The sequence below is a fragment of the Lontra canadensis genome, unplaced genomic scaffold (assembly GCF_010015895.1).
Source record: "Lontra canadensis isolate GAN:19392208 unplaced genomic scaffold, GSC_riverotter_1.0 scaffold55, whole genome shotgun sequence".
NCBI lineage: Eukaryota > Metazoa > Chordata > Mammalia > Carnivora > Mustelidae > Lontra > Lontra canadensis.
The window spans coordinates 4,171,277-4,198,576 of NW_022631049.1; the positions used below are offsets into that span (position 1 = coordinate 4,171,277).

General features: G+C 48.6%; 1 protein-coding gene across 1 annotated transcript in view; it reads right to left on the bottom strand.

The window, feature by feature from the left end:
* SYNE2 (spectrin repeat containing nuclear envelope protein 2) overlaps positions 1–27,300 on the bottom strand; it is a 332,142-nt gene continuing 304,842 nt past the window's right edge. The window contains 19 exon segments of the mRNA XM_032875225.1: positions 1–1,093; positions 1,372–1,421; positions 1,903–1,986; positions 2,774–2,965; positions 3,840–3,968; positions 4,888–5,088; positions 6,069–6,271; positions 7,436–7,550; positions 9,411–9,550; positions 10,486–10,554; positions 11,271–11,553; positions 13,054–13,248; positions 14,289–14,426; positions 14,965–14,994; positions 14,996–15,037; positions 16,061–16,243; positions 16,534–16,684; positions 17,189–17,376; positions 23,358–23,520. Of these exon segments, the coding sequence (XP_032731116.1) occupies positions 871–1,093; positions 1,372–1,421; positions 1,903–1,986; positions 2,774–2,965; positions 3,840–3,968; positions 4,888–5,088; positions 6,069–6,271; positions 7,436–7,550; positions 9,411–9,550; positions 10,486–10,554; positions 11,271–11,553; positions 13,054–13,248; positions 14,289–14,426; positions 14,965–14,994; positions 14,996–15,037; positions 16,061–16,243; positions 16,534–16,684; positions 17,189–17,376; positions 23,358–23,520 (2,779 nt within the window). The 3' untranslated portion in view covers positions 1–870.

Here is a 27,300-nt window from a genome sequence, read left to right on the forward strand (position 1 = left end):
TATGGGTATTTTTTTCTGTTTTAATGAGAAACATTTGAGTTGTACATACCACAAATATCTTCAAGTTTAACAACCCCCCATGGCCAAATAGCTACACAACACCTGAAGCATCACTTTAAAGGTGAAAAGTCTTATAAAATTAACTTAGAAAAACATCCCTATCAAGTAGTTTGGCATTTACTGTACATTAGTCAAAAGCTCAAGCTAAAATCTGATTTCTTAAAAATCAAAGTTTACATTATTCATACAGATTGGGCATCATTAAAAAATATGCACAAATAACCACATCCATGCAATATAATTTCTTTAAAAATTTAAAGCAATATAAAAGAGCAGACCCAAGAAGAGAACAGAACATTTTGGTTTATAACCTGCAGCTCCGGGTTGCTAGCTGATTGCAGTGAAATTAATTCTAAACATTTCAGATGTGATTGTTTCAATCAGCTGAGCGTGCACGTGAGTTTCCGAACCGTTTCTAAGATGGAAGCGGCTTGTTTCTGTAATAGGTGATGAACGCTGCTGTTCACTGAGCGTATTAGCTACATTTGAATAGTGTTTCACAAATCAGAAGTCACAAAGTGCTTGGCTCTTCAGGAAGCTGAAGACCCCGAGACCAATCAACTAGCTTTGCCAAACCGTATGGGGCAACTGTTGCCCGGGATCCCTGCCCACCAGGGACCAACATCCTTGGAAAGCCGCCCTGGGTCCCGAGAGCGCGTAATGCACCCTCTGGCTGAGCCTGGCATCTGCAGCAGGTCCCTGGGCCAGGCCAACGCTGAGGGTCACTCACTGGCTGGCCTGGGGCCACGAGTCAGGCACCCGCAGGAACGGGTGGGGTGGTGGAGAGGTGCTGCGGGCCAGGCGGGGCCTCTAGGTCGGGGGGGGCCCGTTGGTGTACCTCAGCATGGGGTAGAAGGACCTGGCAAAGTTGTTGGCCTGAGTGCAGCTGTAGTCCTCTTCGGAGGAGGGCAGCAGGCAGGCCAGGAGCAGCAGCAGGAGCAGCAGCAGCTGTAGGGGCAGCGCGGCCCTGATCACCCGCGACACGAAGGAGCGTTGCGGCCGGGAGCTGCCGGGGCCAGTGGGACCGGGCACCCTGCCAACAGACGGCATGGAAAGCTGAGCGCACACTGCCGGGGGCAACCCCTCCGCCTGTTACCGGACCCCCTTGCGTCAAGACAGACGGCCAGGACCCGAAATTAAAGTGGGGCCCAGGATGACGGTTTGGTCCCAGAAAGGCAGCGCAGCCCTTTCCAGACCAAAGAAAACAAAGTGGGTTTTGTCCAAAGACCTGGAACACGGGACAGGCAAGACTGGTGAGGGATGTGTGTGCGTGACAAGGGCCTTGCTGCGGTGACTACAGGGCCCCCTTACCAGCTGTCCGTCTTGCTCTTGTCTGTTGTCATCCTCTCTGCTCCAAACTGCTGGATAAAAAAGAATCCGGTTAGTAACGGAAGACCACGAGTCCCGGCCAGGATAAAACGTCTTCCTTCTCAAATTATACCCCTTCCTTAGGTCCTCTCCCTGCCGAGCTTTTGAGACCAGAGTGATCTCACGCATGTGAGATTATACTCCATGAGGTAAGAAACGCTGGGAGTTCATGTTCCCGTCTGTGGGTGGGTTGTTAACGGGGAAATCGGGGAGCCCGTTCAACGACAGTCAGGGCTCCCCTCTTTCACAACCTGCTCCCGTTCCAGTGAAGAGCAGCAGATAAGCCAGCCTTCCTGTTGGGGCAATGTTTTTCCTCTGTCAGCCTCTCCACTGCCCAGCAGGTTGAGGCAATCTGTGCTGTTGTGAAATGGGGGCTGGGGCCTTGGCGGGGGGGGCTCCTGTTCCTGTCACCGAACAATCACCAGTTACCGAGAAATCGCCAGCACCGTGCTCAGGGCCGAGAGGGGCTCTCACCTTGGCTGGAGGAGCTGGCGTGGAGGCTGCTGGCGGCTGGTCTCCATCTACCTCGTCCAAGCTGGGCAGGGATGGGTCTGGGTTCTGAAATGCACACCCCGAGGGCTCAGTTCAGGGACACAGGAGGTCCTGAAGAGTCTCAAGAGCACAAAAACGTGCTTCGTGCAGACTCGACACTGCTCCACTCACCCCTCCCCCCAGCTCACATCCTTCGGGAAGAGGCAGCTCCTCTATCCCTCACCCCCCGCTTTAACAGGGACTTTTGCAGACAAAAAGGAGCGCAGTAGGCATGGCAAGGCCAACCACTGGCACTCAACCCCCACAGCACACACTGGGCGACACGGAGTTTAGCTGCAGCGGGACGGACAGGAGCAGCCGACCGGGCGCTTCAGCCGTGCGGATGTAGTCACGTGGCCCTCAACACGCCAGAGCCGGAAGGAACTCCAGCATGGAGGGGGCGGGCCAGCCCTCAGTTGGCCGGGGGGATGGTTTGGGTTGGAGTCCGATCATGTTTTAAAGGAAGAACGCAGGAAAATGAGTGGTCAGAAGACAGGGAGCAGGACAGTGAAGAGGACTCCCACAACTGCTCGGCATGAAGGCAAGTCAGAAAGAGGGATTAGGCGGCTTTTTCCTTCATATGCCAGCCGTGTGGACATGTAGGCACTAAGGTGTCGTCCTCCCCTTGCAAATGCCAGAACAGCGCCAGAGAGCCCGTGTAACTTTTTAGGGTCGCACAGCTAGGAAGGGGCAGGACTGAGACTCGGCTCCATGACGTGCTCACACCCCACCCCCCAGCAAGGCTGCCGTACTGCCGCTCCGTTCATCTCTAATCAAAGACCTCTTTCCATTTAGAAGCCACGAGCGGACTCACCTGGCGTCCCTGCAGGGACATCAAGTCTTGGGACACTTGCTCAAGTAACTGTTTGAGCTTCTTCTCGATAACATGTACCTTCTCCTCAGCCTCGATATAGTCCTCTCCACGCCCCTTAACAAGAAGGCTGTCTGAAATCTCCCGTAAGGTATTTACTTGAGGTTGCCGTTCCCCGAGCTCCTTGTCCAGTCGCTAAAAACACAAAAAGGGTGTGAAATGGCTGCTTCGTGGAGCCAGAGGAGGCTATCTTAGTGCCAGGAAAGCTCAGGGATGAATGACGGGTGAGGGCTGACTCCAGAACCTTCTACTGCTTCTGCGTGTGCCTGTGTGTGTCCTCAAGCCCAGCAGCCTTGAGGCAGCAGGTGGGTTACACCCTGCCTGTTTTCCATTCCTTCTCAGTCTGTAGACAACCGGATGGAGGAGTTGGAGGAAAGAAGTGAGGGTCACAACCGCTCAAGTCACCTGCGGGCCGCAGCTGCCGTCCTGGGCAGCAGAGACGGACACTTCCTTCACTGCATCTTGTCTGTTGGGGCTCTGGAGAGCGGGGCTTTGCCAAGATTTTAGTAGGAGAATGTTTTTAAAATAAGGACCAGTACTTTACATTTATTTATAATTGAACCACGTACCAATTTATGAGTAAGAATGTCACCCGGTTAGTAAGTAAAATAAATATCAGAAAACACAACTACCCTCCAAGAAATAAGACTTTTCTATAGTGGATTTAGGAAACCCCTACAGCTCATTGTGTCTGTGGAGTCACTGAGCATAGTCTCCCCCCACGAGTCCTATTCCCAAAGGAGAAAATAAAGCGGCTTTAAGTATCTCAGGATATTGCTAAACACCTAGACCCCCACTTCCCAAGATCTCAAAGACTTCCTGCTTTTGGCCATGGCTCTCCCTCCCTGCAAGTCATCCTGCTTCCTCACTATAAGGGGGTGCTCAGTAGATAGAACCTGAACGTGAGAATGCCACACTGGCATCGTTCCCAGGAACACTAGGTGAGGCTCCCTGAGTATGCACCTGACAGAGGCCAGGGCAGTGCAGAACCCCTTAGGAAGAAACTCACCATCAGCTCTTCCTGACATTCCAGGAGAACCTGGGGGTCTGCCTCTGGGTCTGTGACCTGAGCCTTCTGCCTCCGGCTCTCAACACTCGCCAACCACAGTAACAGATCTTGACTCAACTGGTGGAAGTCCTTAAAAACACACACACACACACACACACATACATCATAGTGTTGCCTTTTCTGTAAAGGAAGGGGTACGGAGAAGCAGCTTGCTAGCTTGGGCCTTCATAGTATTTGCTCTTCTTGTCATTGTCCAGTGAATAAAGGGCCAGATTTAAATGAAATGCCAGGGCCCCAAAACCGGGAAAAGGGAAAGCAGGAAAGAGGATACAGGTGGGACAGTCCTGGGAGGCACAATGAATTCTGTCAAGTAGAAAAGTGCCAGCAGAAAGACAGGACTCCAGCAGTGCCACCCCCCAACCCCCACCGCCGCCATCACACAGAAAAGACCACAAATTACTCAACAAATGTGCTGGATTCAGGGGCAGAGGGAGACACCCCTAGAGGCAGGCTGGGACCCAGGGACAGGGCCGCATGGGGGCTCGCTGGTGGGCTCAGAGCTAACACATTAACCATGTGTCAAGTGCCGGGCTAAGATTATATGAATTTAGTCCTAAAAAGCAGCTCACAAAGTAAAGACTAGAATTATTCCCATTTTTCAGATGAGGACACAGAAGTCTACCAGGCACAGTGATTTGCCCAAAGTCACACAGCTACAGGAACTCTGGAGTTGGGTTAAACCACTCCTTACTCTGGGCCAGGTCTCTTAATCACTCTGCTGTAAGGTCCTCTTGGCGAGAGGACAGAGATGGGGCAATGCAGGGTGGCATTCCCGACCTACTGGAATGCTCGCTGGAACCCTTATGCTAGGAGTGGGCCAGGGCGACAGGAGACCCAGGGCAAGCAGCAGGTCTCTGGACAGCAGCTGAGCCTCTTGGAAGCAAATGGTAAAGCCCAATTCCCTCATACAAGCCATATCTGTGCCAAAGCAGCCCGAGCATAAAAATACCAGCTTCTCCCACACATGCAGGCCCCTGGGCCCGCATACCTGGCACTGTAGGAGGGACCGCCGTAAGCCTGCTCTCCAGCTCTCCACCGCGCCCCGGACCACGTCCCAGCGCCGCCCCAACTGCCCGACTCTAGCCTGGAGCTCGCCGGACTCTGCGCTCTCCGTCTGCAGAAATTCCTTGCTGCTCATGTTGACAGAGACCACTAAAGCCTTGTAGGTGTCAAAGGCTTTCAAGATCTCCTACCGCAGAGGAAAAAGACTGGGTTAGGCATTCTGAAAATAGGGATGCGGGGTTCATCCGAACCTCAGTGGGGAACGTGTCTGCCAAGCACGTCTCTTAGCTGTGGCCACAGACACAAGTGCGACCTTGCTTGTAAGTGGCTGGGCAGCATCAGGTGAGGAGCTGTCTTACGAGGTCGGTGACCTTGGCTGGCCAAGCTGGGAGCAGAGGCCTGGCTCCTGGCTGGCTGACTCAACCACAGCCAGGAATAGACCCCCCTGAGCCCTGGTTGGCTTATTTCTGGACCAGACTGAAAGTCTTCCAGATGAAGTACGCAGAGTTATCCCGCACGGGCCTCTAGACATCACAGAAGTGGTATTCCTTGGGATGAACAATAATCCCAGATATAGTGATGCACAAAGCAAAATAAGAGTACCACTGTGAAGTTGCCTCGATACTGCCCTGGGGCATCTTAGGAGCTCAGACCCAGGCTCAGGGCACCCCCAGGTAGAGGACTCCACCAGCCCCTCTCCCTGCTCGCTGGCTAGTTCTGGTGGGGTGACGCCTGACCAGGTGGGTGACAAGTTCCGTGTAACAGAATAACCACATTAGGCCACAGAATTCATCAGCAGGTGAGCTGGTCCTCCTCCCCATCCTTGACGCTCTATCCCTGCCTGGACAGCACAGCGTGGAAGGGTGTTTTTAAGCTGCCCGGCAGTGGCCGCTAATGTCTCCCTAAGAGTCTAGCGGTGTCTCTGCAGTCAGATCTTTCTAGCACAGGGGATCTGAGCTTTGGGATCATGTGCAGATGCTCTTCCAGAAACAGAAATCTACCTTGGTGTCCTTACCAGTGACAGAAGTGGAATGGGACAGACTGAACTCTACCATAGTTGTCTGCAGCTCGCCACCCATGCCACTGCCAGACGGGACCCGCTGGTGCTGCGGGGCATGTGTCCGCACGCACATTCTAATCCCTCTTCCCTCCGCACCCCCCCCTCACCTTGAACCGCTTCACTTGGAGCTCCATTTCCCGGATATCCGAGGGCGGCTCCGCCCTCTTTAACGTTTCTAGCTCTGCCTCCATTTCTTTCAGCCAAGTGGTGACGTCTCGGATCTCAGAGTTCACCTGTTGCAAGTTTTGTTTTATTCTGAGTTGATTGTGAAGTTCTTGGGCTTGAATCAGCTCCCACCTATCAAAGGCACCTGGAATAGAAAGTCACCCCTGAAAAGAAGCAGTAGCACCTACAGATTTCTCGAGTCCAGCGTCAGAGTGAGAAAACCTGTAGGGGATTCACCTTGCTGGAGGCTCGGGTGTGAGTGCAAAGAACCCACTCCCCTCACTCTGGTTCAAGGCCTGTGGCACGACCCACCCACAAAGGCTGGAATGGGGTGGAAAAGTAGGGTAGGGGACCCAAAAGTGTTGCCAACGTGCACTGCAGGCCCAAGTCCAGCATTTTAGTTTATGCTGTTTTTAGGGTACTTTCTTCTTTGGTCCATGAATGATCAAGTCAATGCTACTGGTCTTTTAGTTGAGTAATTACTTTTCTAATCACCAAGGCTGTCTCACAAGGAGATACCTGACAACTCTCTGGTTGTCATCTTCATGTCTGATCTTTACATACGAGTGATGTCATTAAAACCTGTACTTCATCCTACCAGGCTCCTTCTGTCAATATTAAAGAATAATTTTGCAAGTAAACAGCTTAGGAATTTGTTCATAGATACAAGTCAGCTGATTCTGTTCTTGCTTTAAAAAAATTAAAAAAAAATTTTTTAAAGACTTATTTGACAGAGATCACAGTAGGCAGTGAGGCAGGCTCCCCCTGGAGCAGAGAGCCTGATGTGGGGCTCGATCCCAGGACCCCGGGGCCATGACCTAAGCCGAAGGCAGAGGCTTTAACCCACTGAGCCACCCAGGTGCTCCCCCAAATTCTTTTTTTGTTGTTGTTTTGGAGTAATCTCTACACCAAACAAAGGGGCTCAAACTTACAATCCCAAGATCTTAAGAAGTTGCATGCTTTACCAACTGAACCAGCCAGATGCCCAAGTCAGCTGGTTCTCAGATAACACTCGCTGGCATAGGCTAAGTTCAGCTGTTTTGGGCAGATTATGGGGGGGGAGGGGCAGAGGGAGAGAGAGACTCTGAATCTGGCTCCACACTCAATGCAGAGCCCACACAGGGCTCCATTTCACGACCCTGAGCTCAATGAAACCAAGAGTCTGACGCTTACCTGACTGAGCCACCCAGGTGCCCCTAACTGTTCAATTCCTAATTAACGTTCTGTTGAGCAGTGACTTAAAGTAAATGCTCAGATAACCGAAAATACAGACTTCACCTGTCCTGACAACTGCCTAACTTAAGTGTACCTGACTGCTGTACGCCAAGAGCGGCCAGGCCTTCGTCTTCCTGCCGTGAGTTGCCATTCAAGACTCTGGAGCCTTCTTTGCCACCATCAGTGCCCGGGGATAACAGCAGCTTTACCTGGAATGAGGCAATTTCCACATTACCATCTGTAACATTTCAGAGGCTGTGTGAAGATTATCTCAGTTCACAGCAACAGGAAGGAAATGAAGATACGGGACCTCTTTCCTTCAAAGGGTAATTTGCTTCAAATATTTGCTCCAAATCAAATAGGGGCTTCTGTAGCATATTGGGGGCATTTATAAGCAAGCAGGACTAATGACAGAAATAAAGGCCTGGTAAAGGCTGAGATGGTGGGGAAGCAGATGAGATGTCAGGGTTGGAAATAAAATGGCCTAATTCGGGGTTTCCTAGCACTCCTCAAATGAATTGTGCAAAAAAGAAGTTAGAAACCACTGCTGATCTGCTGGGCTGTTACTGTGCGCTTCCTTGCACATCTGCACAGTGTTTTGCAAAATTCAGTGCTCCCTCCCAGTCACTCTGTAAAGCCCGCTGGCAGATTATCACCTGGAATTGTAGACACACAGAGGACAGATCTGCCTCTGGGGGCCATTCATTACCAATCATTTATCTTTCACTGAACATAATGACTCTTCGGTTAGTGCAGTGTTCATTGGGCTATTTTTATCACAGGCCTTTCCAAAAATAAATGTATCCTTTTTGGAAAAGCCACGCTTTCTTTGGTTTGTGTCCATTCAGCCTACTTATGTGGAATGCAGGGGCCGGGGGAAAAAAACCCTGCAGATTACTGGTGACGTGCCTGGTTCCAGACACAAAGGAAAAGGGTGGAACTTTTGCAACTGGCAGGCGAGGAACACAAGCTTAATCACTGGGAGAGGCCCAACCTGGTGGTCCTACATACGAAGCCAAGGTGAGGTGCTGGGGTCCCTCTGCCCCAGGCTGTCGGGTCTTATTCCGCACCCCAAAGAGACAGATTAGAACTGACAACTGCTTGCTAAGCATGAGGAGGAGTGGCTGAACTGGGCATGAAAGCCCGCTATCCAGTGACTTGAGTCTGACTGTACACAGGCAGAATCTTCTCCAATATTCACTCTTAGAGGGCACTTTGAGGACCAACCCAGAGATGCTCACACGGCTCTTGTTTGTCTACGAGGTGATTATTAAAAGTGCACACAGGCACTTTAATTTCAACTCACCTGTCACTAATTCTCGGTAATGGGGATGATCTGGAGCCAACACTAAATCCAAGGCTGGCTGCCCCTGACAGCTGCGTCACCAGAGCACACCAAGGACTCATGTTGCCCAAGGAAAACAGAGTGAGGAAGAGCAGTCACCGGTATAAACAACAACAACAAACCATGTGTGGTAGCAGTGGGAGTAACAGTAACCGGGACCACCTGTCAGGGCCTTCTTTATATCTTCGTACGCATCAATCCTAACAACAATTACGTTAAATAGGTTTGTCCTCAGGTGAGGAAGGCTTACAGAGGCACGGCAAAGGGCTACGGCTGCAGGGTAGTTTATTGGTAGCATTAGGATTCAAACTTCATGTCTACCATGACACATGGTCAAATCTTCCTGATTATGATGTCACAATGTTTTGAATGGGTTGTGCAGCTGAAACATAACTAGAACATGGTCTGGGAGCTCAGGGCAGCTCAGGAAAGCCAGCGCTTTGCTTCCTCACTGCTCACATGGATGACTGGCCCAACAGTAATAACCGCCGCCCCATCACGTCAATGTACACAACAACGGTTCTTGGCCAGAAGCCACTCTGGAACTCCAGTCTGTCTTGCCAGGTTCTCATGATGTACAGACAGCCCAGCAGAGATACTGTCACCATGGGAAAACCAGCTGGAAAGCGAGCACGTGCAGCACACACCAATATCCCACTCTCTCTTAAAATCTCAATTATTACTTGTGCGCTTGGGTTACAGTCTCAGTGGAGCGAACACTTACATAGGCTGGCTTGTAAGGAGTGCTGGAATCTGAGGGGATGGTCTGAACATTCCTATCACCTCCCATCTGTTTGTAGCGAAGCTTGGGGCAGGAAGGGCTGTCAGGAACATGCCATGAGTGGTCCTCAGGAATGGATTTACCTGAAACAAAACAGAGCAAGTGACAGTCGGTTCTCTCCAACCAAAGGATTCATATTTAGTTACACAAAAAAGGTCATGGGTAACATGGCATCAGGTTATAGTATAATATGAGTTCTGCAGCTTTCCTTGCAAAGCATGCATGTTTGCAAAATGTCAGTATGTCCCAGAAGGGAATGAAATGAGAGTCATGCAACTGAACAGCATTGCGCCTTCACTAGATGGGTTCACAATGGAGCACAACAAACGTATGATTTTTTTTTTTTTTTGCAGGATGAGTGGTGTTTTGGAGCTGGGGCATGTAGTGGTGGGGACACTGGCAGCAAGGCTGGGGCTGGGGGCCAGGAGGACTGAAGGCCTCTCAGACGTGGCGGGGGGGAGTGAACATCGGGATGGACTTGGGGACCAAGAGGGCGTTTGCGGCTCTACCCTACCACTGCACGGGGGGATGGGGCAGGAAACAAAGGTTAGAGCTGCAAGTCAAGGAAAGGAAGGTTTCTTCTCCTGCGGCAAATGCAATAGTACCTTTAACCCTACCCACCCATCCTCTTCCCAGGAAACACCATAAGCAAGGAAGAAAGTAGTTTCAAACCAAGCCACCATGAAGAAAGCTTGGGCTGTGCCAAAGAACTTCAGTTAGATTTCGGGGGGTGGGGTGGGGATAAAAACTCTAAAAGGCACCGTGAAAAATTCCCTTCTGCACAGGCCTGAGGGGGAGGAGAGGGATGGCGTGGAGACTGCTCTTGAGTGGGCGGGGTTTCATAAGGAGCACGCAGGCATGTGTGAGTACGGCAGTGCAAATACACCATGACACAAGGACCAGGTGCATGGTGTCCACAGAAGGCAGAGGTCAGACATGACATGGGAGCGAGGCTTAGGATGCAGTGTGCGCCACGGGACGCTGCCATGTTGAGACACATGCACGGGAAGGGGCCTACCAGAAGATGCTTTCAAAGTTTTTGTGGTCATTTTAAGATATGCCTCAGGATTTTCAGGGATTTCTACATCTGAAAAAGAATAATGTCATTTTCCTCACTGCAGGCGTCTGGAGATGAATGCCCAAGTATTAAAACAGTAGACACATTGTCAGCTGGGAGAAGAAAAGTAACTACCCTTTATCTATTTTATTAAAAAGGTTTAAAAAGCCAAAGGATGGGGCGTCTGGGTGGCTCAGTGGGTTAAAGCCTCTGCCTTCGGCTCAGGTCATGATCCCAGGGTCCTGGGATCGAGCCCCGCATCGGGCTCTCTGCTCGGTGGGGAGCCTGCTTCCTCCTCTTCTCTGCCTGCCTCTCTGCCTACTTGTGATCTCTGTCTGTCAAATAAATAAATAAAATATTAAAAAAAAAAAAAAAAGGCCAAAGGATTTTTTTTTCCAGCCAACTCCTGACTGACTGAAGCAGCAGTGGGAGTGGTGAAGTCCACAGAGACGATGCAGACGATCTATTGACCACTCAACTGCAAAGTTCACTGATGAGAGCCATTAGGCAACAGCCTTCATGTCCCAAGGTGAATTTCATTTCTTTTTGCCTTTCATTCCATCTGTGATAAGACTGAGTGACTCTCTTATAAGTTAAAGTGGGCAGGACACAACACAAGAAGCCACAGAGGTCTGGGTCAGCCACAAGCTGAACTCAGGGCCACCCAGAGCTGGCCGTGTTGCTAAGGTGCTAAGAACATAACTGAGCGGGCCAATGTCAAGGGCTCTGTAGACGTGGGCCGTTACCTGACAGTGCGCTGTAGTACGGGCCTTCCTCGTCATCTTCGTGAGAGGAGGAGCCCCCAACGTCCCCCGTGTGATCCCACTCCAGAGGGATGGAGTCCACGCTGACAGGGGTCTCACAGCCAGACCGCTCGGGCCCCGGCGCTGGGGGCACCAGATGACAAAGGGACTGAGGAGAGGAGGGCTCCTCGCTCTCTCTCCTTTTACGCCAGGAGTCGGCCTGGATCTCTCTGGGGTCCTCCATGTCTGTTTCATTCTCCGAGGCCTCTTTTTCTTCTTCCAAGCCCTGAAGCAGGGATGTCCCATTTTCAGAATGAACCAGATTACAAGCTGCTGTGGGGGTGAGGAGTGCCGGGGGCCTGTCTGGCAGTGCCTGAGAATGGCCACCATCAGCATTTCTGCAGCAGCTTTCAAAGAGAACTGCGTTCCCAGGGCCTGTCTGTGGTTATTCTAAGTTAGACTCTCCAGTGTGGGGCCTAGAATCTGTATCTTTCCTAGGAAAAATCTGAAATTTGGTGATCTACGTCAAATGACTTTAGCTAGAAAGTAAGAAATGGTGGCCAAAGTTTCATTGGTGGCTAATGGTAGGTTTACTCCAACAATCAGAAAGTTTAGGGGAGGGGGGTTGGGGGGTGGGGTGGGGTTATGGACATTGGGGAGGGTATGTGCTATGGTGAATGCTGTGAAATGTGTAAACCTGGCGAGTCACAGACCTGTACCCCTGGGGATAAAAATATATGTTTAAAAAAAAAAAAAAAAAATTACAAACTGGAAAAAAAAAAAAAAAAAAGAAAGTTTAAATTAAAAAAAAAATCTAAAGGCCATTCCTATTTTCAATCTTATTGTTCAGGATATAGAACCTATTCTCCCTATGTTGTAATGCTTCAATCTAAGAAAAAGGACTGTAAACTGCTATGTTAAGAAATGAGGGGATTCAGGGCTGCTGGGTAGCTCAGTTGGTTAAGCATCTGCCCTTGGCTCAGGTCATGATCTCTGGTCCCGGGATTGAGCCCCATGCAGGAAGTTTGCTTCTCCCTCTGCCCCTCACCCCATTCATGTTCTCGTGTACTCTCTCTCTCAAGTAAATAAATAAAATCTTAAAAAAAAAAAAAAAAGACATGAGGGAATTGTACTGTGATTTTTAAGGCTAGGTCTGATGAAATTAATCAAGTTAGCCAGTTGGGGACACAAAGAAGGAAAAAGCGGCCAGTCGTGTTGGTCAATATGGTCACCATGAAAGCCTCTGGCGCCCAAGGGCAATGAACACTGAATGACGGCCGGAACTCTACCTGAACTTCCCAAAAGGCCCTTCTGTCAAGGGAAACTTCACAGCTGCTTTGGAAACTGGGTGCTTTTGTCATTTCAAAGGTGAGAACAAAGCACCAGAAAGGCACAAATATTAGAAGTTCCCAGACACTCAGAGGAACAGGGAACACATTCCCAAGCTACTACTGTAAGCAAAACCAGAACCAGTATCACCGCACCTCGGGGTACAGACACGTCAGGCAAGCCCTGCACTGAGGAACAGGTGGAAAAGGTCAGAGGAACACGAACTCTCGAAGTGCTGCCCCCGCCACGGGGTAACGGGAGCCTCCAAGTAAGCGTGACTCCACAGGAGTAACAGCTGATTAAAATTAATAGGTGCCGTCCCCCCACCCCCGACCTTTTACCAGAAGATACATCATAGTTGACCATTCCATAGATTTCCCAGTTCCTTAAACATTCGGTCAGGAGTCAAGTGTGAGGCGCCGGGAGGCCGGGCGGGCGAGGGTGGCGCTCCCCTTACCGGGGCGTGCGAGGTGAGCCTGCGGTGGAAGCGGGACACGCGGCCGAAGACTTCCTGGCAGTAGCGGTGCAGCTCCTCGAGCTCGTCCTCTATCAGCACGGCGTCCAGCGGCTCGCTCTTCTGAATCAGCTGCTCCCCGAACACAATGAGCTGGTCGATCTTGTTGGTGTTCAATGTAATCTCCTGCTGGAAACCCTATTTGGAAGAGGAGAAAGAAAGGATTTCAAAGAAGATAAGCTGCCCTGAGGATCCAGGGTCTGCTTCTTCTAACCGCGCCGCAGAAGCAGCATCGCCGCATCCCCACTGCCTTGTCCCTGCACCCAGGACTCTAGCTTGGTTGATTTTTAACAAGGAGACAATAAAGGTCAAATAATTTAGAACAACAGTATGTGATTCCCCACCCCTCCCTCCTGGGAACTGACTTTCCCAATTAAAATAATTCTAGGGATGCCTGGGTGGCTCAGTCGGTTAAGCCACTGCCTTTGGCTCAGGTCATGATCCCAGGATCCTGGGATTGAGGCTCGCATCAGGCTCCTTGCTCAGCGGGGATCCTGCTTCTCTCTCTCTCTCTCTCTCTCTCTGCCTACTTGTGCTCTTTCTCTGACAAATAAATAAATAAAATCTCACATAAATAAATAAAATTCTAAAAGTTGGGCAAGGATGGACATTGACTGCTACTGGGTGTGAGGGAGAAAACCGGGTCTTGCTGACGCTTGGTGGAAACAGAAAATTTCTGACATAATCATCATCTCATTGGTGCCATTGTATTAGGGAAGGCACATTTCTATTTTGCAATTGCTTAAAGCCAAGGAGGGAATCACAGTGAAATGAAAGTGAAATACAGATATCTGGGAGAGTGGACGAGATCCGCTCTTGGCTCCACTCTTGATACGGATGCCCCTCCTGCCACCATCCCCTGCCCCCAACATGCTGCACTCAGACTCAAGACAGCTGGGGAAAGAGCATCTTATGCAGTTCTGTTTGGAACCTAAAGAGCGTTCTCCCCATGAATGATTATAAACTACAAAGAATGAGGAGCCTTGTTCCAATCACCCCCTGGCTGTAAGGAATTGCATCCTCGCTCATGATGACCCTGCAGGACACAGGTACGTGCAGCCTGGAGGCTCTCTCAGTGCTGGAATCTGCTCTCAGGGTATCAGGTGACACTTGTCCTTGGCTAGCTCTCCCCTGCAAAGGTGCACTCTTCCGCAAGGGGCTGACGAAGCAGGCCTTACATTCAGTTGGCGCATCTTGTCGTCGGCGTCGCTCTCTGAGAAGTGCTCCACATTGGTCAGCTGCAGGTCCATCTCTGTGAGCCACACCAGAATGCTCTCCCTGGTTCCCTCGAATTCCTCCCTTTGGTTGGTGAAATGCTACGAAAGGGGAGAGAAATAACATGTTTATTCTGAGGGCATAAGAGAGTTCAGGTAGACAGCAAGGTTGATTTTGGGTAAGAGGAAAGTGTATCCCAGGGGGTTCACAGGGCATCAGGGGGCCAGTGTGGGGTCAGGAGCCTGGACTCTGGTCCTGGCTGTGTGATAATAAACAAGCCTCCCAACTTCTCTGAGTCTTTGTGTCTTCACTGGCAAATCAGGGTATAGGAATGTTGACTATGCTATCGAAGGTCCTTAGCATTTGAAATCCTGTAATTCTCTAAGTCCATGATTTTCCCAACTTTCCCTCCGAGGAACCCCCTCAACATCCAGGCTAGACCCCTTGCCTTTACCTCATAAACCTCTGTCGAAGCTATTGCTTGAAACAGTAGCTTCAAGATGGAAAAGTACTGAGCTCAGGGATAAGCCTGGCCTAATGGTCCACATGTCTTCACTGAGGTAGTCCTGAACGTGTTCCCTCAGAGAAAGAAGACCCAGATTTATCGCCTTCAATTAGGGAAGGCTCTTAGGTTACCACCTCATAGATGGGCAGCTGATTCTCAGATAAACGCAGCATTCAGTGCCAAATGAAGGTTTACACTGGTCATAGTCCAATCAGGAGATAAGGAAATTAATGCATGGGAACTGTCTGAAAAGCTAGCCCATTTCTTCCTGATGGGCTTAAAAAAAAAAAAAAAAAAAAAAGCCCAGATTCTCCTCATCTTAGAATGATTTCAAGAGTGTTCTGCCCTGAGAATAGAAGTGGGGATTAAAATGACTATCTGCTTAAAAAAAAAAAAAAAAAAAAAAAAGACTTCCTGCTGCCAAAACCACACGGATCCTGCCAGTTTACACCTAGACTCATGACGGCTGAAGTACCATGTCTCCCAAAGTACACAAATCTTTGATGAATGTCTACATTCAAAAATCAACCCCAGGGGCACCTGGGTGGCTCAGTGGTTGAGCCTCTGCCTTTGGCTCAGGTCATGATCTCAGGGTTCTGGGATCGAGCCCTGCATCTGGCTCTCTGCCTGCCTGAGTACTTGTGATCTCTGTAAAAAAAAACAAAAAACAAAAAAACAACAAACTTAAAAAATCAACCCCAGCCTTTGAGGTCAAGTCAATGTGCTCTGGAATTTGGGGGGTAATCGCTGTCCCCTAGCTCCACAATGCAGAGGGGGCTTTGGCTACATCTTTCATTGTGCAAGAACCAGCAGAACATACAAAAATGGGCAGGTGGGCAAGGCGGGCCTCTTTCCAGGCTAAGACGGCTCCGGGCCTGATGTGATGTCAGCAACCCAGACCCTTCAGGTCACCTGTGAGCCAGCATGCAAAGCTCTAGGGTTTATGGAAAAAGATGTGCTGGTACTACAGATCAAATACACAGGCCCTGCCTCAGAAGCCTTGTCTTAGGCAAATAACCTCTTAAACAAACAAACAAACAAACAAAACCCTAAAAAAACCCCACACATGAATGCTGGCAGCTTTGGCTTAAACCACAGAGAAAGCCGGTTTCAAGAATGACACCTTAGGCCTGAACTACAGTCTACTCCCTGCTCTGCTACAAGCCTGATCATGTCTGTCACTTCTCCCTGACAGCCTACAAACGAGGCGGGTGACGTAGGGAAGGTTACTCTGAGTCTCCGCAGGATGGCCGTGACCCGCTTCTGGAGGTTGTCCCAGCGCTGGTTGCCCTCATGCACCATCTGCTTCAGCCTGCTGGCCGTGTCAGTGCGGTTCTCCCGGGCCAGCCGCCGGTACTGCTTGTTGATGAGCTCCAGCTGCGTGAGCCTCTCGTGGATCTGCCGCTGGAAGGCCTGTGCACACAGACGGGGCGTCGGGGCCAAGGCCAGCACGCCCCCGCCCCAGCCCCAGATGGCCTACCCTAGAGGTTAATCCCCAGGCTGAAACGGCCACAGAGAGCCCCTTTCCCCGGTGTGGGTGCTAAAGGACAGGCTCTCGAGGTCCCCGCATGACACATGGCATGGATTGGCCTCGTGTGGCAAAGCCGTCTTGTCAGCTGCTGGTGGGATGGTGGTCTAGGCTGCCCAGGCCACAACAGGCTTGGTTATCAGGAGCACGGGGCGGGAGGGTCTTGGGGCTTTACCTCAAACCTCTTCAGCTCTTCTTTAGCATTTGTGTACAACACCTCTGAGGAATTCGGGTAGGCTGCTGTCCTCTCAGCGGACTTGAGCCAGTCCTCAAAGCGGGAGTAATCATCTAGAAATTTCTGCCACAGTCGCCACGTCTCCTCGATTCTGACAGGAGGAAAGCATCTCAATAAAGCCATCCATTCCAACCATGAGCTTTCCTCTTTTTTTCTTCCCATTACCAGTCCCATTCCCAATACCCCTTGCACTGGCACCGTTTAGGAGGAGAGACCCTGCCATGCCTCTTTTATGAGATAACTGGGAACATCCCCCTCTTGGTCAGGACACCTTCCTCCTGGGACTGCCCCTCAAAGCTCTGGCCTCACAGAGGTTCAACAGCAGGAGACAGGGCTTCCCTCCACTGCTTTCTAGCTGGGGACACAGATGCACAGGGGCCAGCCATGGTTACACCTTAAGACACAGGAATGCTGGGGAAAGCCGTCACCCTGATTCTATTTTTCCTGAATAATTCACTGCATGAGCATGGTCACAACTACTGAGCCTTCTCTTCATGTTGGACGTGAAGCCAACAGAACACTGCTGTTGAGATGAGAGGGGGGCGCTGGGTTCGGCTGACTGTGTTTCATACGTCAGGGCCAGCTCAGTTCTTACTTCATTCGCCGTTCCATTGACATGGCGCAGATGTTCCTCCAGCGTCTGTCCAAGCTTCTGGTGGTCTGCTGGATGGAGTCACACTCGGTCTCGTTGGCACAGGCATCGGAGTCATGCAGTAGGACGTCACAGATGTTAAAGACGGACTCTACGCCTGCACTGTGCTGTTCGATGTCTCGCTGCAGGTCCTACGGGACAGAGTAAGGAGCACCTTGAGGCAGGGGTGGGGGTGATGACGGTGGGATGACTGGCATGGGAAGATCTCTACTCCTCCCACCCTAGCTCCAGCCCAGGTGCATGTCCGCCTTGGGATCAGCAACAACGACCGTGTCTTTCTCATTTCTGTGCAACCCTTGTCCTGTAGCACCTGATATAAAGCCTACACACTGGCAACAACTGGGATTTATTTGCTGAACTGACTAGAGGGGGTGGGAAAGCAGGAATACCCTCTCCTGAGAGCCCACTTCCCCCACCGACTCGGGTAGGCATGGGATCCACCCCATGCCACCTGAATGCAAGGGCCCCCTCACGGAGACATGGTTCTGGGGAGGTCTTCCTTGGGAGTTTCTTTAGTAGGACCTAGAACTTCAGCAAAACTCTTAACCTTTTATGGGTCCCTGAACTCCCCTTTGTGCCATCCTCACACACACCCCAAATCATGCCCATCCTAGGGTTCCACAGGCCCAAAGGAAGAGTTTGGAAGTAGAGACCCCACTACTCCAACGGATGGAGCCCAAGTCCCTCTGGAGTCTTATCCTGTGAAGGTGACAATGCTGTTCCCGGATTCAGGAAAAAGAGCATTCATGAGGAGGCAATGCACAGTTATGGGGAAAAATGAGAAACTTGTTTAACAATAAACAGCATTTTCAGGCATCGCCCAGAGACTGTATCTTCTGCACACTAGGGGAGGGCTGGAGGAGGGAGAGACGAGGAGCCTCTTTGTTTTGGATTCTGGCATTAGACTTCTCCAGATATCTAAATTCTGTGATAAGTGACAACAGAGCACGGCACTAATCTTAGTCTCCTTTCAGATTACATTATGAAGAAATAACAAAGACAAAGCGAAATAAGCCACTGTTAACCTACTGTCTACAGAAAGGCAACATAAAGTTCATGCCGGGTCACCTCAATATTTAATAATTCTGGAAATTACTGTTATTAGATAAGGCTAATATTTTCTTACTTTTCTTCTGATAAAGGTACAATTTGATCACTCTCTGTCCAGGTGGATATGAAAGAAGGCAATGTTAACACTCAAACCACATTTTCAGGATCCTGATTAAAAACAAGCAGCATAAAGTTATGGTAAGAAAATGGGGGGCCTGGCTGGCTGGGTTGGAGGGGCCATGAGTTCAAGTCCTGTGTTGGGTGTAGAGGTTACTAAAAAATAAACAAACTTAAAAAAATGTGTTTTTTCCTGCTTCCCGCTCTCTTGCTGCCTGCCTCTCTGCCTACTTGTGACTTTTCTGTCAAATAAATAAATAAAATCTTTAAAAAAAATGTGTTTTTTGTTTGTCACCCTATGTGTCCTGTGATGAGACACGAATAGGGTGATTTTGTTCAAAGCTCTGCAGCCCTGGACCAATGGCAGAAGTCTTCCTCGGGTCCATGCAAGCACCAGCTTTGTAATTACTAGGTTTATTTCTTAATTTAATTTTATTTTTTTGATTTTTTGACAGAGAGAGAGATCACAAGAAGGCAGAGAGGCAGGCAGAGAGAGAGGGGGAAGCAAGCTCCCTGCTGAGCAGAGAGCCTGATGCAAGGCTTGATCCCAGGACACTGAGATCATGACCTGAGCTCAAGGCAGAGGCTTAACCCACTGAGCCCCCTAGGCACCCCTTTAATTACTGGGTTTAAACAGAACTCAAGCTCACGGAACTGTCATGAGCCATCCTAAATTTACTGGCACTGATAAATGTCTCTTGACTTCATTAAAATAATAAATAAGGAATCCTAACATTGGTGTGAAATGAATAATAGTGACAATTTTTATTAAAAAATGGTACCACCCTTGACCTCACCTGGTAGGGCTGGGTAGGATCTGACTGAAAAGTACTGAAAAAGGCTAGTCTATGGAAAAACACGAGTGCTCCATATTTTAGCAGACTCATTGCAGTTTCTCTACTTTATTTGTTCAGCTTATATTGAACAAAATGGCTATTGAGAACTGATTAATACACAGGGTGAATGAGAGCAAGAAATGAGCTCTACGATAAGTTTATAAAAAGACCATTAACATCTTGGTTAAAAAAATTCAGTAATTTTCAAAATTTCCAAAACAAACTTTTCAAACCACTGCAGAATGACCCACTGATTTTATAGTATGTACTGGTTACTTTGTAAAATATAAAGCAGTGAACCACATTCAATGCAAACCATTTAAGGGCTAAATGAGTGACATTTTACAAACTGAAACCATCTCACCACTAGTTCCCACTGAGGCAGGTATGCATAATAATTGGAGTTCAAGAACAGTTTAAGTGCAATCTGAAGAATGAGACTTAAGAAACAACATAAAAAAATGTTAAAGACTTTTGCCAGTGGTTCTGGAAACCCGCTCCTGCTTGTGTTTCTGTTCCTGAGCAGGTAACAAAAGCTCTGGAGCTGGGAAAGAGTAGGTGTTGAGGGTGGGGTGGAGGGAATGACCAGGAGGAGGATCCACAGCGAGAGGGGGAGGTGGAGAATGCAGCCAGGAAGGACAAGAATACAAAACTAGAAGAACAAGATAAAGGGGCAAAAGAAAGCCAAGCTGGCTGACGGGGGTGTGTGGCTCTAGACCGACTCTGGGGGAGGGGCTGGGGCTGGCAAGCCAGTGGAGCTGAGCGGTTTAGGAGGAGGTTGGCATGAAGTTGAGCGCACCTGCTGGGAAGGGGGTTACTGGTAATTACAGAATGGGGGCTAACTAACAGCACTCTCCCTCAACGTCACCATATGGCACCCACAGGGAACCAGGAAACCAAAGAAAATGGGAGAGAAATGCGGAAGGCTTAATGCAAGTGGCTCATGGTTTAAAAGATTTACAAAGGTTGAGGTGCCTGGGTGGCTCAGTGGGTTAAAGCCTCTGCCTTCAGCTCAGGTCATGATCCCAGGGTCCTGGGATCAAGCCCTGCATGGGGGCTCTCTGCTTGGCAGGGAGCCTGCTTCTCTCTCTCTCTCTCTCTCTCTGCCTGCCTCTTTGCTTACTTGTGATCTCTGTCAAATAAATAAATAAAATCTTAAAAAAAAAAAAAAGTTACAAAGGTTGCTACCATTTCCTTTGCATTTTAAAGAGGATATATGCCCCCCCCCCCCCCCGTTATACTGTCCTTATTACCCAAGGAGTTCCACATAAGAGAAAGAAAAAAAGACTCTGGTAAGATCTGACTTCTTCCTTAGGGTGCTCCCAAGAACATTATAATGACGATCTGGGAAGCATGGCTCCTAATCACTTTTGGGGCCTGAGGGATTTTGCAGAAGGCACTACCAGGTGACCCCAACCTTATAGGTCTTATTTCTGGAAATAACCACGCGACTTACTATATTTAGCGACAGAAACAAAAGTAAGGTTTTGTTTTTGTTTTTTTTTAATGGCCCATGCATAATTTTTTTGGTGACACATTTCTGTTTCCTTGTGGTTTTGACGGAGGCCTTAAGATCTGGTTTGGGTATTAAAAAAAAATTTTTTTTTTTTAAACAAAAATACTGAAACTTTCCTCAGGTTGTCTGTGATAAGCACAATACTGGCCACCCAAAGATGTCCATGTCCTTGTCCCCAGAACCTGTGAATATGTTTGGCAACCTTAATTCTGTGATGGCACAACAGCCTATCAGCTGTTCTTAACTTCCTGGATTATCCAGGTGGGCCCAGTGTGATTCCAAGGGTCCTTAAAAGTGGCAAAAGGAGGCAGATGAGTTAGCCGGAGGGAGAAGGGACCGTGATGGAACAGCACAGACAGATGCAGTGTTGCCGGCTCTACAGATAGAGGAAGGGGCCATGAGCCAAGCCACGTGGGCAGCCTCCAAACGCCAGAAAGGGTGAAGAGACAAACTCTCCAATAGGGCTGCCAGAAAGAAACTCAGCCCTCCTGACACCTTCTGCTTAGTCTGGGGTCAGATTTCTAACCTCTAGAACTCCAGTAAGAGAATAAATTTGGGTAAAGTTGCTAAATTTGCGGTAATTTGTTAAAGCCATCACAGAAAACTCGTTCATCTAACTTCTTTACGGTAATGGTAATCCTGAACGCCAACTCCTTAATTTGCTTTGGATCACTATGAGATATGAATCCCATGATAGTGATTATGCGTTCAATAAAGAGGGAAGCTTCAAGTCAATCAGACTGAAATTATGGACCCTTTCAAAACAGGATCAAACAAGGCCAGAAGGTTGGCAGCTGCTTCAAATTGTACCCTCTGGGGAGTACACTCCCTGCAATTTAATGATTTAAAAATGTTAACACACCTTACTGGCCCCTGACAAATTTAGCTAGGCATTCTTTTTTTTTTTTTTTTTTTAAGATTTTATTTATTTATTTGTCAGAGAAGGAGAGAGAGAGAGAGAGAGAGAGAGAGAGAGCGCGCGCGCACAGGCAGAGTGGCAGGCAGAGGCAGAGGGAGAAGCAGGCTTCCTGCTGAGCAAGGAGCCTGATGTGGGACTCGATCCCAGGACACTGGGATCATGACCTGAGCCGGAGGCAGCTGCTTAACCAGCTGAGCCACCCAGGCGTCCCTAGCTAGGCATTCTTTAAGAGGAAAAATATACTCAGTTTCTATACTCTTTACCTGAAAAAAACTCATCACTCAGGGTAAATTGTTACTTGTAAGGCCTGTCTGTAAAGAGACTCTTGAAGAACTTAATCTTAGTGGATCAAACTTGCAAATAATGCTGATAATGTCCAGCAACTGGGACTCCACTGATAAGGGCATTAAATTCTGTGCAATGTCCATTAACATGGTACTTCTATCAGTATTCATTGCTCCACAAAGCAAAAACAGATTAGACAGGACCTCAACAGAAAGGACATACTTAAATTTCTGTGGCTAAGTGCCAAAACCATATTTTTACTTCATTGCACTGCTAAATCATACTAATTTGAAAGTCAGAGAACAGGCATCGTTTACAAACAGTATAGTAATAGACTGAATAAAGATCTAAGTCAAGAGGAATATCAAATACTTGGCTCTATTTTATGGTAGCAGGAGATGCCACTCATTACTGTTAAAAGGACTGATTTGAACTCAAGGGAATCTGTCATTAATTTATCATCACCTTTTGCCCTTGAATCTGTGCAAAAGGTTCAGCCCCCAAGTCTTTCTCTAAGAGCAGCTGTTACATGTGGGTGCCTCTTCCTGGGTGCTGACAGCAAACACCAAGGCTTTGGCAGTAACGTGAAGAAACCAGATACACATCTGAGAACCCAAGACAACCATATTGCTTATATGGTCAAAACAGAATCTGCTCCTGGGGCTAAAAAAAAAACCATGATGGTGAAAGCAAAGTACCGAAAGGCTACTATGAACTTAATTTTGAAAATAAAGACAAGCTCCAGGCACTGCCTATGAGAATGAACCTGGGAATGTGAGCTGATGAGAGGGCAGGAAGGGGGATTTGATTAAGTCTGTGATATCAATGAGCACCCACAAGATTAGTGTGATGATTAACACCGGCTGTGGAATTTCCAGGGTTGGCTCAGAGGGTGAGTAACTGATGAAAGAAAGGCACAGAGGACTCAAAGAGGGGCTTCCTAAGCCATTGGCCTAAGCATCTTCTTTTTTATACCTGAAGCTCTTATCAAATGATCTGTTGTCCCATAAAAACTTTCCTTGGTTAGAAAATTTATTTTTCTTTCAATTCATTGCCTTCTAAAACTATATTCACAAATCACAGCAGAGATCCAAGTCAAAAAGATACATACACAATCACCTTATTCACCATGAAGACTAAGACCTATATCTCAAATAGGATTCAAAGCATTTCACAAACAGATGGATGCACGGGGCAGAAGATGGGCACACAACACATGGTCTCCCATCTATAAGAACATGGACAGGTGGTCAGTTTTCTCTGGAAAAAAATGAATCAATATTATGAAACGTGAACATGCTAAATGAAAGACACAGTCCATACGGGAAAGGTTTCAGTTAGCAGATATCACAGACACCTATACTCTTAAAAAAAGCTTTCTTTCCTCACCTGCTGCTCCGCGAGCCTCTTCTGGATCTCTTGATCGTCACAGACGTCATAGACAACGGGCTTAGAAAGCTCGGACTCGATTCGAGCCAACCAGGTACGAAGGTTGCTCATGTTTTTGTCTAACTGCTGTATAAAAGCAAAGGTCTCCTTCAGCTTCTTCACCCTAAACGTATTTGTAGGAAAAAAAAAAAGAGGTTAAAGAAAAAAAAACCCACCACAAAGCCCAACGTTTAGCGGTGACAAGAAGGTGCTAATAAAGGTGTCACAGTGTAAAAAGCAATTTATGTCAGTTACTGATTTTATAGCAGAAACAGGTCTCAAGTCACAGGAGTTTTCACAGAATAGGTGACACATTACAAAACTGATGGTCTGGCTAATTTTCAAATGGGCTAAGGGTTCATCTACCCCTGCGAATACGGTCCTATCATTCCCAAAGTGGGATCCCCTGTGACCCAGTACATTTTTCTAGGGCTCCAGAGGAAAGAGGAGATGCTATCTCATTCTCTCAAGGTTAAAAGAACCATATGTAGGGCGCCTGGGTGGCTCAGTCGGTTGGGTGTCCAACTCTTGGTTTCAGCTCAGGTCAAGATCTTGGCTGTAGGACTGAGCCCCTTGTCAGGCTCCACACTCATTCTCTGCCTCTGCCCCTCCCCCCACATGCACACAGGCACTCTCTATAAATAAATAAAATCTTTAAAAATAATAATAAAAAAATAACCACACTTGATTTCTACCCAGTTTCTTTCTTGGGTATACCCAAGTTTGCAGCAGCCGAGGATGTCCCCCAATGGTTTAAAGATATTACATTCCTGGCTCATTTGGTGGCATCTGGCCCATGCTGCTTCTCGGGGGACTTTCTTCTCGAGCAGGCACAGAACATGACTGTGCCAAAGCCCACCACGTCTGATCTAAGGGTTGAGGGAGCTTTACGTATAAACCCAGCCCGTTATGGGACAGCTGTATCAGCCAAAAGGGGAACGAGTGTGCTGGGGAAAAGGGCAAAGATGATGTGCAAATGTAGTCCTAAGCCATCTGCCTCCTACACAGTGTGGAGCGGATCTGAACACACACACACACTGAGTCCATATGTGTGGTGAGCTCACTGGGACATTGGTGCACGGGCTGTCAAGGGGAAATGATGCAGTTGCTAGGAAAATAATCTTCATGTAGATCTTAGGAAAAAAAAAAATTCTTCTATAAACTGCCCTCATGGAAATCCTAAAGTGAGTGAGGGGTTATTCTGGTGATGTGTGGCATTATTATTTTTTTAAAATTTATTTATTTATTTGAGGGAGAGAAAGCAAATGAGAATGCTAGTGGGGGGAGGGGCAGAGGGAGAGAATCTTCAAGCAGGCTCCTGGCAGAGCATGGAGCCCAACACAGGGCTTGATCTTACCACCCATGAGATCATGACCTGAGTAGAAACCAAGAGTTGGACGCTTAAACGACTGAGTCTTCCAGGCACCCTGATCTGTGGGATACTAAGTGAATCCCAGAGACTTGGAGTAACAGCTACAGTGCAGAGTTCCCACCTATTAAGACTCGTTATAAGTTGCTGTCAGAACTCCATCCTGTAGCACTAGAAAGAGAAGCAGAGGCACTGAAAGTTGCCAGAGTGCACTGTATTCCCTGTTACCATCATCTCCTCTTCCTGGACTGCCTGTGAACGGCTCCCAACCACCCTCTTTGCCCCGCTCCTCTTCCCAGCTGTGGTTCTGTGGTCAAAATGCACGTTCCAGATGGTTAAGTCTGATCCGTTCCCACTCAAAGGCTTCCACAGTCCTCACCTTACCCCAATGTACCAGTTTAACACCTGACCTTTGCAGGTCCTCAAGTGTTCAGTGGTCCCCCCCTTCCCTTCTCCTAGAGCATCTACCACTGCTCACCAAAGACACTGGGGGCCCCTTGCCCAACTGCTCCCCGGGACCTCCTGCCCTGTGTTGCGTCTGCACCCCTCACGACAGCGGGCCAGGCTGCACGGGGCTTGTTGCCTCTGTGTGGACGGTACCCTCACTCTGCCTGGCAGGTAGGAGGTATTGACGAACATTCACTGCAGTATAAATGTGTCAGAGCGCTTCCACGACATGCTATTATTTAAGTGGATCACGACACTGCATGTGTTTGAATTTTTTATTTTTGCTTTTTTTTTTTTAAATTTCTTGCATCCTACCATCAATCAAATCAACCCTGGGGACTTTCAACTCCAGCTCTATTAGCAGCTAGTTTTAGGATTTAGGGAAAATCCCTTTACTTTGGCATCCTTATCTGTAGTAGGCTTCTGAGGTCCCTCAAGCTTCAGGGAGGTGTTGATTATCTGGGTCAAGTTAAGGCCAGAGTTCTGGAAGGAACAGACCTGGCTCTAAGTCCCACTGTCCCATCCATGAGCTGTGCACCCCTACAAGGTGCCTACCCTTCCTGATTCCCAGTTTCCTTCTTATCTGCAAAATTAGCCAGCTTGCTGGTAGTTGTGAGACCGAAACAAAAGGACGTGTGTAAAGTCTCTGGTGTAGAGTAAGCACTCGGTGTAACACTAGCTCTTATTCCTGCCAACTGGGATTCCACGATGCTACAGTAAGAGCTCATTTATAGGGCACTGGACCTTACAAAGTCCTTTCATAAATGTTTATTCTCAACTCTGCCATGAGGTGGGCAGGCCTGGGAGGAGGCCATGGAGTCTGGTGGTAAAGGGCACAGACTTTGTGGGCAGGGCCTGAGTTTGAATACTGGTTCTGTTTAAGCTCATCTGAAAAGCTGTGTTAACACTAGTTATCTCTTCCTTCCCTGGGTGGCTGAGAGGGTTGAGTAAGATATAAACACATGAATTTTATCTGGCACAGTGCCTAACAGAGATCAATGCGCAGAAACCACAATCGAGATGATTTTCATGGCGGTATGTTTTTCTAAATTACAGTCCTACTGCCAATGCCACAAGGAGGTCCCTTCAAAGCCACAAGATGATTTATTAAAAAGCAAGTAACAGAATCTGAGGCCAGGCCTGGATGCAGCTGTAACCTAGATCCTGCCTTTGTTCCTATAGCTTTAGAGGTACACCCTCCTCTCCCCAGTATCCTGTCACCCTGACTGCCTAGGGACCAGAAAGGACACTCCTGACAATGCGAGAGGAGCTGGGAACCCCAGGCCATATGGGATAAGGAGTCTCTCATGCAGTTTGCAAGCGGCTGCCCTTTGGGAAGGCTCTGACTAGAGAAGCAGCCTAGCCCTGAGAGCTTCAGAGAGGTGGGGAGAGGGGCTCAGGCTTGGTGGCTCCTGCATGTATCTCCTGTCTCCCCCTCTATTGGGCACCTGACCCTACTCCATCCTAAGTATCCTTGCCTCTTTGTTTTAAAAAGAAAAGGGCTAAAATGTTAACCTTTTAAATGACAGGAGTGAGCAAGAGGCAAAAGAACCTGGGTGCAGACACAGAGAGGCAGTGATCATGAATCCTGGTCACCCCAGGGTGAGGTGTGCAGTAAGAGGTGGGGGCGGAGTACAGAGCAGATGGAGGAGGAATTTACTTGGCTTCCCCAGCACTACGGTACTCCAGGCCAGTGGTTTGCGAAATAGAGCTTAGGACAGCCATGGAGTATGCGAATAAAATTAGACTTTCTACTGTTACTCCATTCTTTTTTAAATGTCTACATCAGGTATACTTTCTAATTCACAGACTTTATGACTATGCGGGACAACTACAGAACATGTGCACCATCTACCTGTGCCAGGCTCACGGGGCTTCATTTATTAGCAACTCATTTAATCCTCCCAGCGATGCCTGGAGATCAGTACTGTTAGCATCCCCTTCGACAGGCGAGGTAACTGTGCCACAGGGATCAAATAACCTGCCCCGGCACGTGATTATTAAATGGCAGGGGCAGGACTCCAACCTGGGTACCCTGGTCCAGAGCTGCTGTCCTTCCGCCCTTTCCTCACGGCAACTCATGTAAAC